The 17,525-nt window shown below is 34.1% G+C and overlaps 1 protein-coding gene across 1 annotated transcript in view; it reads right to left on the minus strand.

Moving 5' to 3' along the window:
• The window catches only part of sntg2 (syntrophin, gamma 2), a 103,382-nt gene that overhangs the window by 25,140 nt on the left and 60,717 nt on the right, over positions 1-17,525 (minus strand). The window contains exons 10-14 of the mRNA XM_048192215.1: positions 12,609-12,738; positions 9,320-9,358; positions 8,880-8,996; positions 4,948-5,019; positions 2,636-2,845 (exon numbers count right to left, since the gene is read on the minus strand). Coding sequence (XP_048048172.1) covers positions 2,636-2,845; positions 4,948-5,019; positions 8,880-8,996; positions 9,320-9,358; positions 12,609-12,738 — 568 coding nt within the window. The remainder of the gene's footprint in view (positions 1-2,635; positions 2,846-4,947; positions 5,020-8,879; positions 8,997-9,319; positions 9,359-12,608; positions 12,739-17,525) is intronic.

Raw genomic sequence — 17,525 nt, forward strand, 5'->3', positions numbered from 1 at the left:
TTGAAATAATCGCCCTTGGAATTAAGATCAAACGGACACGTAGTAAATTTCGCTGTCAGAACTTGGCAGCATGTCATGATGGGCCATTTGAGCGTTTCCTATTAGGCTTTTTTGTGGCCTTTACTCCCTCAATTAGCCTCAAATAAAACGTTAGTGTTGTGTTAGATGAGGATTTTGATGTCTGGCATGGAATATGATTTGCAGTTTATCAGAGAGCCACTAATCTGCTCCACTAAGCCAAAGTTTAAGCGAATCACCACTGATTAAACACCGCAGAGAGACCAACACGCTGCTGGCAGAGCGCTAAACCGGCATAATGCTCATGAGCCATAAATAAACATCCCGTAGTAATGCACACTTGCCTGCTAGAGATTCGTTCGAGGGTCGCCGAAACTTTGAGATCCGTAACGTGACGCTCTGCATTTGACCCCGGGTGGTATTTAAGACGACTTAAATGTGAGTAACGCAAGTCTCTGGAGCCGCTGAGACTTAAATCCCCTTCATCCCATGAACTTATGTTAGCATATACTTCATAATAGCTGCCCTGCAGGAGTTCACGGCGACACCAGAGATGCGCTAGACCTTTGTATAGTGGAGGTAATTTAACGGCTCAATGAGGAGAGGTCTCACAGAAAAGCATCTTCAGAGAAATTTAATTAAAGCAGTAATAACATTTGAAACGCACAAATCAGACACAGACGCGCTTCTGTCTCGCATGCATTGCATCGCAGTGCTGACAGATGCAGAAATCAATGGTTGGCTTGTCATATACTGCTTTCTTTGTGTTTAATCTCTTGAAGAGGCATTTTAAAGCCATAATACTGATTGACAGGATATATATTTTAAATTAAAAGACGCATTCTAGTTACGTAATGCAAAAAGTGTACAGCATTGCTTCATTCGTATTACTGTAATGCATTAATGAAAATCATCCTGTCTAGACAATAATTCTTTTAAATTCAGTACTACAAATACTGCGATTTGATATTGTGCCTGAACAGGATTTTTATTAATGTATTACAACAATAAGAATAAAGCAACAAAACACTTTAAAATGGCATTTTAACATCTAAACAAAAAACTAAAAAAATCTAAACCAAAACAAGTCCAAACCTTCGAACAGTAGTGTATTTTAGACAGTACAAAAATATTTTTTTGGTGGCAAACATAATATTTTCTCAACTCAATTAGATCTTAATAACGACACATGTCGTTAAAACTACATCTTTTCTCATAATAACGAGATGTTATAACATTTTTCTTGTTAAGACGACATTTCCTCGTAATGAGATGTCGTTAAAACGACAAATTTTGAACATGACGTGTACGAAATATGCCTTTATCTGATCTATAATAGAGAATGTATGTTTTATCAGATTTGGAAAAGCAAAAGCAAATATAGCGTAAAATACCTTTTGATGCCTGTATCAATGGCAGTGCCCACAGCACGAGATTGTTGTGATGTGGTGTACAGTTCATCACAGATACTTCCAGCTCCAATCTAAACCAAACTTTCTCAAACTTATAAGGTAGAACATTTTCCAATGACCCCTAGCCTATAACCGTGATTAAACCCAAAGTCAGTGTGGGTGGGAGTAATGAACACAATATCATTGTTTTATTGCCGTATATCCCCAATTTTAAATATGTATTTTTTAATAATAAAACACAATTTTATAATTTAGCCTATACCATATTTTCTGGAAAATAAGTCGTACCTGATTGTGTTGCATGTACCAGGTCAGACTTAAGCTTTTGAGAGAAAAAACCCTTAGATAATGTTGCATTTTATTACATAAAAAAATGATATAGCTAAAATACCAGCAAAAATCCTTTAATTTTAACGCTATTCAATACAAAACAAGAATGAAAAATATAAGTATACAATAAACATAAATTATAGTGGCAAACAATATTTCTTTTAAAGCTTAAATTTATTTAAAGCGAAACTGAAACTGCCGTTGAGAATAATATCTCACGCAGCATTACATTTACCTCAGGCAAGTCATTTAGTCTCTACTGCATGTTAGTTCACTAGAGAAATGAACTCTAGAGGGAGCATGCGCTATACTAGCCTATATATTCATTATATTTACTTTACCTGTTAGTAATGTCTTAATTATTTAATATTCAAATTAATTTGTATATTAAATAAGTAACTGTGTATATGATTATATTTAAAAAATGAACTGGAGTAGAAAAATAATTGATATAATTGATATAATATGAAATAATATTTTTTTAATTTAGTGTTGATTATTATATCTAAAAATAAACAGCAACAGAATGTAATAGTTTGGGCTCTTTTGTTAATTGTAACTTTTAATATTATAGTAACGTGTAAGAAAGGGCTCCTGGATATAGTTTACAACATTAGCTGAGATAATTTTATCCTTACAAAATGTTAATTGAATTTATTTAAAGAGACAAAATCTGTTTAATAAACCACTGTTTAATAAAAAGAAGGAAAAGAAGCAATTTTATGTTTAGTTTTCTCCCCCCTGCTGTACTGAACCCGTATCGAACCATCATCTTTGTGTACTGTTACACAATATTAATTATTTGTTCCCGGTTTGGTAAAGTTTTATAAGTTTGCTTACAAGTACAGCCCATTGACGTCAGTGTCAGTACTCACCCGTACTCTCTGCACCTCCATGAACACGGCTCTCTGAAACGCTTTCTCCCACAGCACCAGTTCTGAGCCCAGCTCAACGCTGTAGCAGAAGCTCTGGCCGTGACCCACGAGCACACTAAAGCAGAAGGGTTCACTGTCCCGCAGCTCACCATCCTGCTGGAGGCCCATATAAAACTTGGTCTGTATCCAGCAGTCTTCGGCTATCCATAGCTAGACAGAAAAATAGAGATCAGGATTAAAGGATTAGTTCACTTCAGAATTAAAATTTCCTGATAATTGACTCACACTCATGTCATCTAAGATGTTTATGTCTTTCTTCAGTCGAAAACATTCCAGGATTTTTCTCCATATAGTGGACTTCTCTGGGGTTCAACGGGTTGAAGGTCCAAATGTCAGTTGCAGTGCTATTTCCGCCTTCTTTTATTTTTTATTTTTAGAAAATGATGATCGTTTCTCTAGATAAGACCCTTATTCCTCGTCTGGGATCATGTAGAGCTCTTTGAAGCTGCACTGAAACTGACATTCTGACCTTCAACCCGTTGAACCCCAGTGAAGTCCACTATATGGAGAAAAGTCCTGGAATGTTTTCCTCAAAAACCTTCATTTCTTTTCGACTAAAGAAAGAAAGACATGAACATCTTGGATGACATGGGGGTGAGAAAATTAAACATTGATGTTTACTGAAAAATATAAATATATACACCATTCCATTGAAAGTTTGGAGCTGGTTTGAAGTCTCTGCTGCTAATTTATATCCTGTGAGGAAACACAATCAAAGCGAGGGGTGAAAACTTTTCAGCATCAAATACTCGTAAATTGTCTTTTTTCAGTGTCACATGATCCTTTGGTTTCAGAAATAAATGAAAAACATTATTTAAACAAAATAAGAAAAATGCTGACATTTCATCCTGTTCAAGAAGTTTTCACCCCCCGATCCTAATGCATCAATGTTATTCTTCTGGAGCATCAGTTGAATGTTGGAACCTTTTTTAATAGTTGTGTGAGTCCCTCAGTATATCAGTGTGAAAACACAGATGTATCCTACAGTCACTGTTGAAGGGTTCAAAAGAAAAATGCTTCAAAACTGATGAATCTGCAGGACTGGAGGATTTATTTGAAATAAAAGCTATTTAACTGTAGGACAAACAAGAGACTCATAACAACCATAAAAACATTAAAACAGTCTTTACATCAGTAACACACACAGTTTGAGAATCAATGGTTCACATACTTATGAATGGGATTTTTTAATAAATTCAGCTATTGTTTTGTCCAAACTTTCGGAACGATATGTGTACATTATTTAAATAAAATGAATTACTTGGAACATACTAAGTGGATCAAAAAAGTTCATCATTTTTTAAGTTGTCCTCTTAAGATTAGAAGGTAATTCTACATTTTCACAGATTCTGCAAGGGGTTCACATACTTTTTCATGCTACTGTATATATATATATATATATATATATATGTATGTATATGAAGAATTTAGTTCCAAAACGCGAATAAACGCCATTTTCAAAAAAAAATTGAGTTTCCGCCAAAATTAGTATTGTATCTGGTTGGTATTGAAAAGTCATTTATTAATTTTGCGCAAAATACGAATATCCGTCGTGTTATTCTGTCATGTTTTCTCCATTTCTTTCCAAAACGTGACAAACGGCAGTCTCCTTTTTCTGCAGAACGCGATATATCCGCTCTCAACCAATCACAGCGCTCCATTCCACACACTGTAAACAGTTAAAGGCCTTTTTAAAAAGCCATTTTTAATACCAGTGTACTCGGCAAATGTGTTTATTTAACTGTGCGGTGGCGCCAGATACTCTTTAATCAATAATGACAAATAATTCAATTATAACATTAACAAGATGACCCGTTGAATTCATTTTGGGAGCGACGAGCTGAATGTATTTTTAGTAAAATGCCTGGTATATTAAGATAAATATTGGCAAAGTTTAGACTCTGTCATATATGTGAATCAACTTACTTTGTTGTGTATTTTCAATTTGAAAAATAACTTTTATATTGATGGATTAATTGCATTTTGGGAAAAAAATAATACGTTTTTATAATAAACTTTTTAAAATCAAAATGTAGATTTGAATTTTTAATGTTTTTATAACCAAAAGATGCTATGTGAAAGTTTGAAACAGAAAATAGTGGTTTTCATCTTGCCACTTTCTTGGTAAAGAAAACACCTTTTTACTCAAATTAGTCATAATGGAATTATTGCGTTTGGAACCAAACTCTTCATATATTATACATACAGAGCAACTAGCATCTATTGATAAAGCCATCCATGTGTGTTTGTACCTTATGAACCTTAAAGAGAACCTCACAGAGGTGAAAACTAGCCTCTGCTTGAGCCCAGTCTGGCGCCATGACCTGATACAGACACACAGAAAGAAAACATGATGTTACATAACAACACATCCACAGTCAGCAGGCAATTAGCTGTTTACTTCAGTCTCCCTGCAGTAACCTGAGGTTAAGACACAATGGTGAGGTGCCTGGATCAACCCTCAACTTACAATCTTTTAGGTCAAGATTGTTAACCAACAATTAACACAAGCTACAGTCACACACTCAACTACACAAAGATGCGAACCGGTGTTGTTTATTTGCACATGAGATTCTACTGATTCACTGGTCAGTCACTTGTCTTGTTTTTTTGCCTTCAGAAATAGATTTCAACACTGCCATTTCCATTAAAATTCATGCGTATGAAAAAGTTTGAAGTAATTACCTCCTCATGACCTAAAGAGACATAACGCTTATTTAACAGTCTGTTCTCTCTGTGCACGCAGAGCTAAAGCGCCACAGACGTAAATCTGAAACATAATGAGATGCTAATGAATTTGCTGAATGTCTCTCTTGGCTTTAAGGCATGTTAAATGCTATGTTTCCTTACAATTCTCCCTTTATTAATTCAGTAATGCACAGTTAGTGAAATGGCAAGAAATATCAGCACGGTGTCATTTTGGTCACAAAATTTATCAAAACCACTTACAATAACGTTAATGCACCAATAACAGAGTCACGTAGAGGACGGCGGTGAATTGAAGCTAAATATCACACTGCATTAGGAAGTGCAGACACTAAAATAGCACACAAAATAGTGCCAACACAAAGTACAGGGCTGTATTTCATAACTGATGAAACCTGTGTCTTCAGGCTTAATGGCAAAGATACAGCATTTGTCACAAATAACGTATGTGTGCGAGGCCACCGCGGTAATGGCTTTTCCTCGCCACAGTCCATTAGAAAGTAGTAGATTGATTATATATAATTAGAATGGATGTCCTGAGTCTGAGACCACCAAAGGACAGGTAATGTTGTCATATTTTAGAAGATAAGACACTGGGTGTGTTCAGAATAGGATCCTGCCATACTACATGAACTGTTTTTGCAGTATGTAGTTTTCTAGTTAGTAAATTTTTTCACGTTATCCACATTGATGCCACATTTGTTTCCCACAAATGCTAACTCTAGAGTTCATTTCTCTAGTGAACTAACATGCTGTGGACCCTAAATGACTTGCCTGAGGTAAATGTAATACTACATGAGATATTATTCTCACGAAAATGGAAGCCTAATCCAGTTAGATGACCCTAAAATTTAAGATATCAAGGCAAAAATGCCCCTGTATTAGTTTTTGTCTCATATTTATATCATGATATAGTAAAGCAATATCACATGAGTGCTGTTTTTGTGCTGAATAGCACAAGTGCAAATGTGATAATGGTTTTATACAACAGCTAAATAAATAAGAATTTAATATTGTTATATTTTAGACAAAATATATTGTGTTTTGCTCAATTTTTCCAAAGAAAATATAAAGCCAGAGCAGAACTGTTGTGCATCTTCGAGCAAAACACAGCAATGTTTCGTTTCTGAATGAATCAACGTTTTAAGTGAATTCAATTGGTCAATCAATAATTCAATGATAAATTCAATAATAAAGAGAGCCATTTACTTCATTCTTGAATGAATCAGCGGTTTGGAAATTCTGTCATCATTTATTCACAATCATGGCCGTTAAAGCCTAAATGTTTATGTGTAATAAATTCTATGTTGAATCAAATAATTAAAAAAAAAAATTCTAAAGCTACTTTTTTTGTAATGTATATTTGATGCTTTTCTTATTTAACACAATAATGACTTTAAATTATCTTTTGAAGGTAATTTATCGGACAAATTTGATATGTGATTAATTTGCGATTAATTAGATTAATCACCACATTGTGTAATTAATTAGATTACAGACCTAATACATATATATACACACACACACAGTGCACAGCATAAATGAGTACACCCCCTCTGCAACTTCTGAAAATCAGCAATTACTCAATTACTTAGAAGACATGTTAGGGTTCTTTAGAGATATAATGTTCAAGCAAGTTCTGCTTAATCAATTACCTAAGAAGCATGTCAAAATTATTCAGGAAAATAAGGTGATAAAATGTTGTGTAGCAAAAATGAATACAGCCTTCTACAAGTTACTAAATAAAATGAAATAAGAAATGTCTGGTGTAAGTTTAAGGCAATGTTTGATCAACAGGTAAGTATGTTGAACAAAAATATTTAAAGAGAAGTAATTTCTTGACAATTAAAAGTGTTATATAGCCCACTGAATCATTCTCAGACTTAATGCTGACAACAATGGAAGCACTTGGGAGAGAACTGTCAGGAGACTTATTTCTTAGCACAAAAGAGGACAGTGGTATAATACCAAATCATTGTTTTAAGTGTGAAAATATAGCAAAAGTAACACAGAAATTCAAAAACAATGAACTTGTGACAAGGTCCCTGAAATAATCAGGCCTTCATTTTAAGCTTTCATTTAGGGATGAGGGATTTTTTTGCTAGACAAAGAGCAGGAGAAATACCAAGCGAGTGTCTCAGAGCCAGCAAAAGCTATGAAAAGAGTGACTGTTTATCTCACAGAGTAAGATGCAGCCTGCAGAAATGACATGCATGGTTGATGTTCTCACTGGATCTACCTACTGTAGCCAAAGCACAATAAAAATCCAAAGCCCATATTTACAAAATATACATTCTGGGAGTCAATACTCTGGTCTCATGAGACCAAATCAATCATTTTGGATCTAACAGCATCCAAAATGTTTTGGTGTTGCAAAGTACAGTGAGAAGTGCCTGGTTCCCACAGTAAAGTTCAGAGGTAGTAAAGCTCTTCTATAGGGATGTATGAGTGCTGAACGTGTGAGGGAGTTGTGTGGGAATTCATGACAGCATTGATAAAGCACCACTGTGTAATTTAATACACAAACTTGAAACAGAAGATGTTACCCCTTTCCTCATTCCCTGTATTGTTGGGCATTGTTTCAACATGACAATGAGGAATATGCATTCTCCCAAGGTGAAACACCTTCTGTGGACATGCACTGAACTCAATCTTAACACTCTTTAGCACTTGTGGGGGATTCTGTAGAGACCAGTTGAGCAACACTCCCCATTAAAGATCAGGGCATTTTAGGAGCTCATCATCCAGGAGTTAAACAGGAACAGATGTGACAATTTGTCATGAACGTTGTACACTCCGTGCCAAGAAGGGTCAGAGCAGTATATTCAAAATTATGGAGGAAATACTAAGTACTAGGAATATTATACATTTGTTGAATTAAATCTAGGGTGTACTCATTTATGCAATCCTTAATTTAAACTAAATTGGCTAATTTACTTATTTTATAGCTATTAATGACATATATATAGTTTTTATTATGTATATGTTTAATGCATTTTAGCGTTTGCTATCTTTCCATGAATTGTATTAGTGATCATAAAGAAAATACATTGTTTTTATTTGTTCAGAGGGGGTGTACTCATTTATGCTGTGCACTGTGTATATATATATATATATATATATATATATATACACAAATACATACATGTACGTATATATATATATATATTATTATTATTATTAACAATTATAATATAATATATAGTAGCTTGAGCTACAGTAATATTTCTGTTGTGTTAGTCATAGACCCTACATTTTTTATATTATTATTATGCTGAGATAATATATTCAGATCTATATTATATTATATTATATTATATTATATTATCAGTGACACAGCAACTTTACAGTAGCTCAAATAATGGCTGGTTTTGTGGCAGAACTGATTGTGCGAGTGTTTCACATTCACGTGTGAAAACACCGTATGTCTCCTGCAGGATTGAATACTGAGTGTCTGTAAACACATGGATGAACTTACAGGAGGACTCCTGAAGATGAGAAGGGAAGAGCCTCTCAACGCCAGAAACCTGCAGCCGCGTGTCGAATCGGCGTCGCTGCCCTGGAGCTGCTCACACACCCAACCCATGTGGACAATCTGCAGGAGAAAACAATCCCGGAAAATCAATCCCACTGAACCCCGGTGAATTCCAACATCTTTGTGTGTTCAGCACACATTGGCAGGGTTTCCTCTGCCAGTATTGGATTTCTCCTGAGTAAATATGACTGGATTACACTCTGCTGCTTATGAATTACTAATCAAAATGCAACAAAGAGCCAGAGGTCATTACATGATCGCAGTGAGACGGCTTATTGTCATGATTATGACATATTCTGAGGCTGTTAAAGAACTGGCACAATAAGGATAATTACTTTCTATCCTATGATTTAGAGGAATATGTCATTGTACAAATGACCTACCTGATCATCAGGAGAACAGTATTTATTTGCCGTCTTTATCTGAAACAAACGAAAACATTTCAAAATCAATGACCATATTTTTCAATCTGTATATTTATCATTATTTAATATTTATCACTAATTACAACTATAATGAAATTACCAGCTATTTATTCTTTAATAAATCAATATATATATATATATATATATATATATATATATATATATATATATATATACTACATTTAATTTAATATAATACAGTAAAATTAATGAATATAATATTAATTTAATATAATTTATTTTAATAAATTTACTAAAAATAGTAAATATATTAAAATAATAATATAATATAATTAATATAAGGCGAGCCGCAGTAATGCACCAGTTATTTTAATGGGTTATTTTTTTATTATGTAATATTTATCACTAATTACAACTATAATGAAATTAATAGCTATTGATTGTTTAATAATTTACTTGGAAATATATATATATATATATATATATATATATATATATATATATATATATATATATATATAAAGTAATATAATATTATTTCTATGTTTATTTATCATGTGTTCAGAAAAGTTTCCATAAATTTCCATTCTTTTTTTAATAATATTATTTCATATCATGACTGATATAATCTTGGCATAAACTTATGTATGCAGTATAAAAAGTAAAAAGTATCTATAATACAGTAAAAAAAATATTCATAAATCATTATAATGCATGTTCTTATGACTAAATCTTGTGGATATGCATTACACTCGCTAAAGGCGAAACCATGAATAGGCAAGCATTATTATTAATTGACATTCTTCAAGAAAACATAATGCACATATATTATACATCAGTATATATAGAGAGTTTCATAATGCATTATAGATATAGGGAAGAATGTATTTTCAGTTCAAACATGAAGTGCACAAACAGCGAGTTGCTTTCGAGGCTGCTCTCTTTCTAAATCAGTCCCGCTTGTCAGCAGTGATTGACAGTATACTGGCCTGCCAGTGAATCACAGCCAAAGTCGACTTATCAGCCAATAATCCGCTCGCGGGTCAGAATGTGTCAAACAACACTCATCTCCCATCATCCTCGCTGCTCAAGCATGTGTCACACGCTCTATTTATAGGTTATAGGTCACCACAATAACAGTTCCGCTTCCCTCTCGCACATACAATCAGCTCTTAATTGGACATTTAGCAATCAGACTCTGTATCCATCATTAGGTGACGTAAGTGCAGTAATTGCACGTAAAACAGGCAGCTGTGTGACAGTCATTTAGTGCACGCCTGAGAAAAAGCCCATTGGATCATCAGCGCACTAATTAAAACAACGCACAGGAAATGAGATCGTTAGGCAATATTCTTGGCAAGAGGTTGGCTCTGAGAGCAGCATTATGACTTATGAATTGAGTCCAAGAAAGCATGAATCTGGGAATCATGATGTTTTTTTTGGGGGGGGTTTTTTTTAAAGAAAGCAACTTAAAAATAGTAAATATATTAAAATAGTGGTTGAGCTACAGTTGCTTAAGTACTATTTTAATATATTATATTATATTATATTATATTATATTATATTATAATAGTAGGCGAGCTGCAGTAATATTGTTATATTGGGTTATTCATGGTTCCTATTTTTAATATATATAATAATTAAAATAGTATATATATATATATATATATATATATATATATTTTATATATATATATATATATATATATATATATATATATATATATATATATATATATATATATTTTTTTTACATAATTTTTAACTGATATAATATGACATTCAGTTCTATATTTTAATTATATTTTTTGTATTATTTATCACTAATCACAACTATAATGACTAAACTAAAAATCATTTAATAATTTATAGAAGACCACTGAAGACCATTTCATGACAGTTCTCAGGTTGAAATATGAATATGTAACTGGAACTTTTGCTGTGTTCAGATCTTCTGCATCTTATGGAGCCCCTAAAGGGACATGGTAAGAGAAACAGAAAATATGAGATGGGAAGAAAAATTATTTGTCAATTCTTTTGCGTTCTCCTGTTTGCGTTCCCCCGAGAAGCTTTGCGTTTGCTCACAAAGAACAGAAAAGTTTTGCGAGTGAACTCAAAGTTTCTCGGGGGAACGCAAAGGTTTTGCGAGCGAACACACAAGCATTGAGATATATTTTTTCCTCCCATCTAATATTTTTTTCATCACTATGTACCTTTAGGGGCTCCAGAAGTACTCCTTATTGGCACAACTTAGGAGTGACTTTGTAAGATTCACCAATAAAGAGTAATATATATATATATATATATATATATATATATATATATATATATATATATATATATATATATACTCTTTATTGGTGAATCTTACAAAGTCATGTCTAGGTTGTGCCAATAAGGAGTACTTCAGTCTTACTGCCATTAAGTTTGAGAAAGTTGGCAGAAAACCAACCTTTTAATTTGTGAAGGCAGTTGGTATGCGTAACAGTGGAATTTAATACCCTATTTAGAGAAAATATTACCAAGTGGGAGAAGGTAAAGTAGGAACAATGGGGGACCTAGGACAGAGCCTTGGGGGACACCACAGCTAACAGAAGAAGGTTGGGATTGAACAATTTTTAGTTGTACAAACTGTGTACGGTTTGAATGGTATAAAGTGAACCAGGCGAAAGGAATAGCACCAATAGCGGATAAACGGTTCAACAGAATATTTTGAGAGATGATGTCAAAAGCTGCAGTCAAATCAAGCAAAACAAAAATAGATAAGCACCCTCCATCAGCAGCCATTAAGAGATCATTAGTTACTCTCACTAAGGCGGTTTCCGTACTATGCTTAGAACGAAACTCAAATGTGCAACAAAAATGTGAATCAAATTTGAATACATTTTATTAAAGTGTTAATTAGTGCTAAATATTAAATAATGAAAAATATAATCCATGATAATATAGAACTAAATGTCATATCATAATAATAATAATAATATATATATTTTTTTTAAATGTAGGAACCATGAATAACCCAATGCAGCAACACACAATCTATTCTATTCTATTCTATTCTATTCTATTCTATTCTATTCTATTCTATTCTATTCTATTATTGTTGATTGTTGTATGTCAATGCATGAAAATAAATATTAGTCTTAATTGACTGATCATAATCACATCTCTGCCATCTTCTATAGTTGTAGTTTACACAGGCCTGGAGCTCAGAGGACCATAAGCCCAACATCTCTCATAGTTTCACTTACACCAATCGTCTCAGCAGATCATGCATGTTACTTACGCTCTCCTGTGTCAAATCGTTGATGTTGGTTGATATTGCTTGAAGCCAGTCTGTGCTTTCTCCTGCAGTGCAAAATTGTAGAACGTGCGTGCAAACTCCATCTAAGGCAATGACTTCAAAACTGTTCGATCTGGAAGAAGAAGAGGAGGATAAAAAAGAATATGAAATATTAAATACGCTGATACAAGTACAACACTGGCATACCATACTATGACAGAAATCAAACTGATTATTTACAGTGTGCAGATTTTCTGTATGCATGAAATACCTGGATTTTACGGTTATTATTATTTATTATTATTAGTGTGTTTATTTATGGAATTTAATAATATTATTATTAACAACAACAACAACAACAATAATACTACTAATAATAAAGTATTACTAAATCATTAACATAATATAATGAATATATAAAATAATTATAAATAAAAATGGAGTAAATAACTAAATACAAATAAAAGTATTACTATGACTACTACTAAAAATAATAATATAATAACAATGACAACACAAAATAAATTAATTAATTAAAAAGAAATTAATAAAAAGGAAATACTACCACTACTACTACTAATAATAATAAATTATTACTAAATTAATACTATAATAATAAAGGAAATAATAAATACATAATATATAATAAATTAAAAATAAATGAATGAAAAATATAGGCATTATTAATATTACAACAACTACTTATAATAACAATGATAATGCATTTAAAATAATAAATTAATAAAAATAGGTGTATTACTACTACTACTACTAAATATAGCTGCAAGCAGCAATTAAGGGGCCAAACACAACAGAAGCAAACAAGAAAGCTAGCAGCAGACTAACAATGTCATAATGGACTATGACAGCAACTGAGACAAAGACACTGTATGTGAATTTTGAAGTCAATCAGACAAACAGTTCTGTAGTTAGACCAATTTCATGTGTTGTTCAATTATAGCGCCACCAAGTGGTGCAGTTTTTTGTGTGTCCTCAGAATGCCCCATACATAAGCATGTCAAATTTGGTAAAAATATCTAATTTGATTTAAGAGTTATAGACATTTATATGTATAAACACATTAAAAAATACCCACACCTGACTATGATTGCATTTTTTGGCACTTACTATCGAAATTTTATGCATTTAGTCAACAACCCATGCTTTCGAAAATTCAAAATGGTCGACGCCCAAAATGGCTGATATGCTGATAAGCAAAAATAGCCATTTTTCATATCTCCGAAACGCAGCATGTAAACTCAGGTCATGCTTATGATGACATGGACCAAGATTAGTCTGAATACACTAAAGCGTTGAGGAGATAAAGCTTACATCTGTTTTTGCAAACTCGTTTGCACGTTTTTTTGAAAATGGTTAGACAAATCACCTTGAATTGCACAACTTTTTGTCGGCATGGTCTGAAGATGATCTGGTTCAATTTTTGTGGAAATTGGAGCAACGGCCTAGGAGGAGTTTTAAAAAAGTATGTTTTTCAGGAAATTCAAAATGGCAGGAACATTTTCATGATGGAAAATGACGTCATATGGTGCAATCGAATTGTCTTGAGCCAAGGAATCAGAGGAGAAAATTTTGTTTCTAGCCCTTAAGGTTCAAAAGTTAGTAGCATAAATATAAGTGCAAGTTTGGACAGTTGGTGGCGCTAGAAGGATTGAGTTAGAGACTCTAAATTTGCTGTGATGACAGTTCAGACTGGCATCTATCAGTGTGCCAAATTTCATAACTTTCCCGCAAGCGGTTCTGCCATAGACACCAAGATCAGAAGAAGAATAGGTGCCTACACACCTTTGGTGCTTGGCCCCTAATAACTCATCATCGATTCTGCCACAGGGAGGTCACCTGACAAGCATGCTTCAGGTTGAAACATTTATTGTCTATAATTTCACAAGCTTTCACAAACTATTTTTAAAAATCAGCATGCAGCAGCATAGAGTACACAGTGCACAGTATGTGGTCAGCAGTACATGAGGACTCTATTCTGAACTGAGCCATTGTTGCTGGAGTGACTCACTGTGGTAAAATAAACTCTGTAGTTCATGATGCAAGAACGAAACAATTCCTGATCAAATCTTCAAGGCCATAGAGGTTTATTCTAGTATTGATGAAGAGATGAATAAGAAATCAGAGATATATTGTACATTGCAAGTACTAAAGCGACAAGTATAGCCAGGATTTGTAGAGGACTGAATCATACATTTCAGTCACAGATGATTTACAGTGCAAATTCCCAGATGATTCATGTTTACTGTGAACTCCAAGTAATAATAACTAAATAAAATATAGCTGCAAGCAGCAATTACGGGGCCAAGCACAAAAACGGCACAAGAAGCCAGCCAACATGTCTGGGAGCATCAGACCAACTACAACAATGAGCAATTAAAGACCTATTAAGATCATTTTAGGCAAAAGAGCTGAAAAATGATCAAAAATGAGGATTTACTGGTTCATCACTTTCGACCAATAGGTGGCGCTGTGACCAAATTAATGTGGTATGGTCAGAGTGAGGTGACAATGACACTTGCAAAGTTTGGTGTCAGTATGTCAAAGCATTACAGAGATACAGCTTCAAGACTGGGTTTTGCATCATGCCTCAAATTCGTTGCTCTGGTGTACGAAAATGGTTTGATGTATCGACTTTAAATCCATAACTTTTTGTCGGCATGGTCTGAAGATGATACGGTTCGATTTTGGTGAAAATCGGAGCCAACGGTCTAGGAGGAGTTTGAAAAAGTAGGTTTTAAAAGAAAAACAATATGGCGGACAGGAAGTTCAGCCGACTATGGCAAATTTGATATCTATGATCTCTGCACGACCCAAGGAATCAACTGAGACCAGTTTCATTACAATGAGTTAAAATAGTCAAAAGTTATTAGCATTTTTGTAAATTTTGTTATAACTTTTGACCACAAGGTGGCATTGGTCCGAAACTTCTCAGTCTCCTTCAGGGCATTGTGCTGATGACCCATACCATGTTTCGTAAAGATACACTAATGCGTTCGTAAAATACAGCATTTTAGCACAAAATTAAAATAAAAAAATCTCCAAAATATCTGATATGGGAAAATTGGTTATCATTCGACTCGGCATGATTCCCCGAATCTAACGAGACCAAATTTATGATTTTTGGACAAACTCATCAGAAGTTATAAGCAAAAATACCCATTTTTCATATTTCCGCACCAGTAGGTGGCGCTGCGCCGAAACACTGCATGATGCCTCAGGTCATGGTTGTGATGAAATGTACCAAGTCTGGTCTGAATACGATAAAGCGTTGTGGAGATACAGCCTTATGTCTATTTTCGGAAGTGCTACGTAAAATTCGTTCGTGTGTTTTATGAAAACGGTTGGAGGAATCAACTTGAATTCCATAACTTTTTGTCGGCATGGTCTGAAGATGATCTGGTTCAATTTTCATGAAAATCGGAGTAACGGCCTAGGAGGAGTTAAAAAAAGTAGGTTTTTCAGAAAATTCAAAATGTCGGAAAAATTTTCATGACGGAAAATGACGTCAATGCAGATCGAATCGGCTTGGCCCAAGGAATCAGAGGAAAAAATAATTTTGTTTCTAGCCCTTACGGTTCAAAAGTTATTAGCATAAACATAAGTGCAACTTTGGACAGCTGGTGGTGCTAGAGGGATTGAGTTAGAGACTCCAAATTTGTTATGGACACAGGTCAGACTGTCCTCTAACTGTGTGCCAAATTTCACAACTTTCCCGCAAGAGGTTCTATGGGCTGCCATAGACTTCAAGAGCGGAAGAAGAAGAAGAAGAAGAAGAAGAAGAAGAAAGAGAAATCTAACGATTACAATAGGTGCCTACGCACCTTCGGTGCTTGGCCCCTAATTAAATATTCATGACATAAGAACAGACAGTCTACAAATCCCACAGCAAAATCTCGATTGGCTCTTTTATTTAGAAGGCGGGACTTATTCCGCCATATTGCGCACTGCACTTTCTCCCATTCATAGTAATATGAGTGAACCATCTTTCTATATCTAAAGTCTTTGCTCAAACACAGCCATCTATAGAAGCTTGTTCCCACCACTAATTAAAAAAATTAAAAAGGTAATTGCGACGTTTTATTCGCAATTCTGACTTTATAACTCACAATTCTGACTTTATATCGCGCAATTCTGACTTTATATCACGCAAGTCAGAATTGTGAGATATAAACTCGCAATTAACTTTTTTATTTTTATTTCTTAGTGGAAACAAGCTTCCATAGCCATCAGTTCAGATTATGCAACCTGGTTATTTCCATTTGTTTTAAATGTGAAAAGCTATCAATACAAATTTCGAGGGATGAAATGCATTTGTTGGAAGACGGGGTTGTCACACTCACTCCACCATCAATTGTATATAATGGGGCAGCTTTGACATTTAATTTCAGTGTGTGTTTGGAGCACGCCACAGATGAATTACACTTTGATTTGCTGGACTGACTATTTAATGATAGCTGTCAGTTGAGTTCAACAGAAAGTGACAGCGCTACAACTGTCGGGTCAAAACATATATTTGAGCAATCATTTCCATTGTGGCCTTTAGGATGTAGATTTAATCATCTTTGCGTTGCTTATGAAGGACAAATGCAAAGGCCACACGAGGGCTTCAAAACCTCCGAAGCCACATCAGATAAACATTTCTAATGCATTTAATCATGCTGTCACGTGAGAGCAAGACTTCTCTATTACTGAGGTGATATTACAGAGCAAATAGAAACACTGAGCACATCTTTAGCACTTTCTAACTTTTCCAATAAAGCAATTCAATAAATGGCATGATTTCAATTAATGCCAACCATGTGTGAGATGCAGCCATTCAGTGCTTTGCCTTTTTCAGATAGAAATTGCCTGGAGAATGTAATGTTCTGCTTGAACTACCAGCAGTCTGTAGCCAAGTGC

The sequence above is a fragment of the Megalobrama amblycephala genome, linkage group LG5, assembly GCF_018812025.1.
Source record: "Megalobrama amblycephala isolate DHTTF-2021 linkage group LG5, ASM1881202v1, whole genome shotgun sequence".
NCBI lineage: Eukaryota > Metazoa > Chordata > Actinopteri > Cypriniformes > Xenocyprididae > Megalobrama > Megalobrama amblycephala.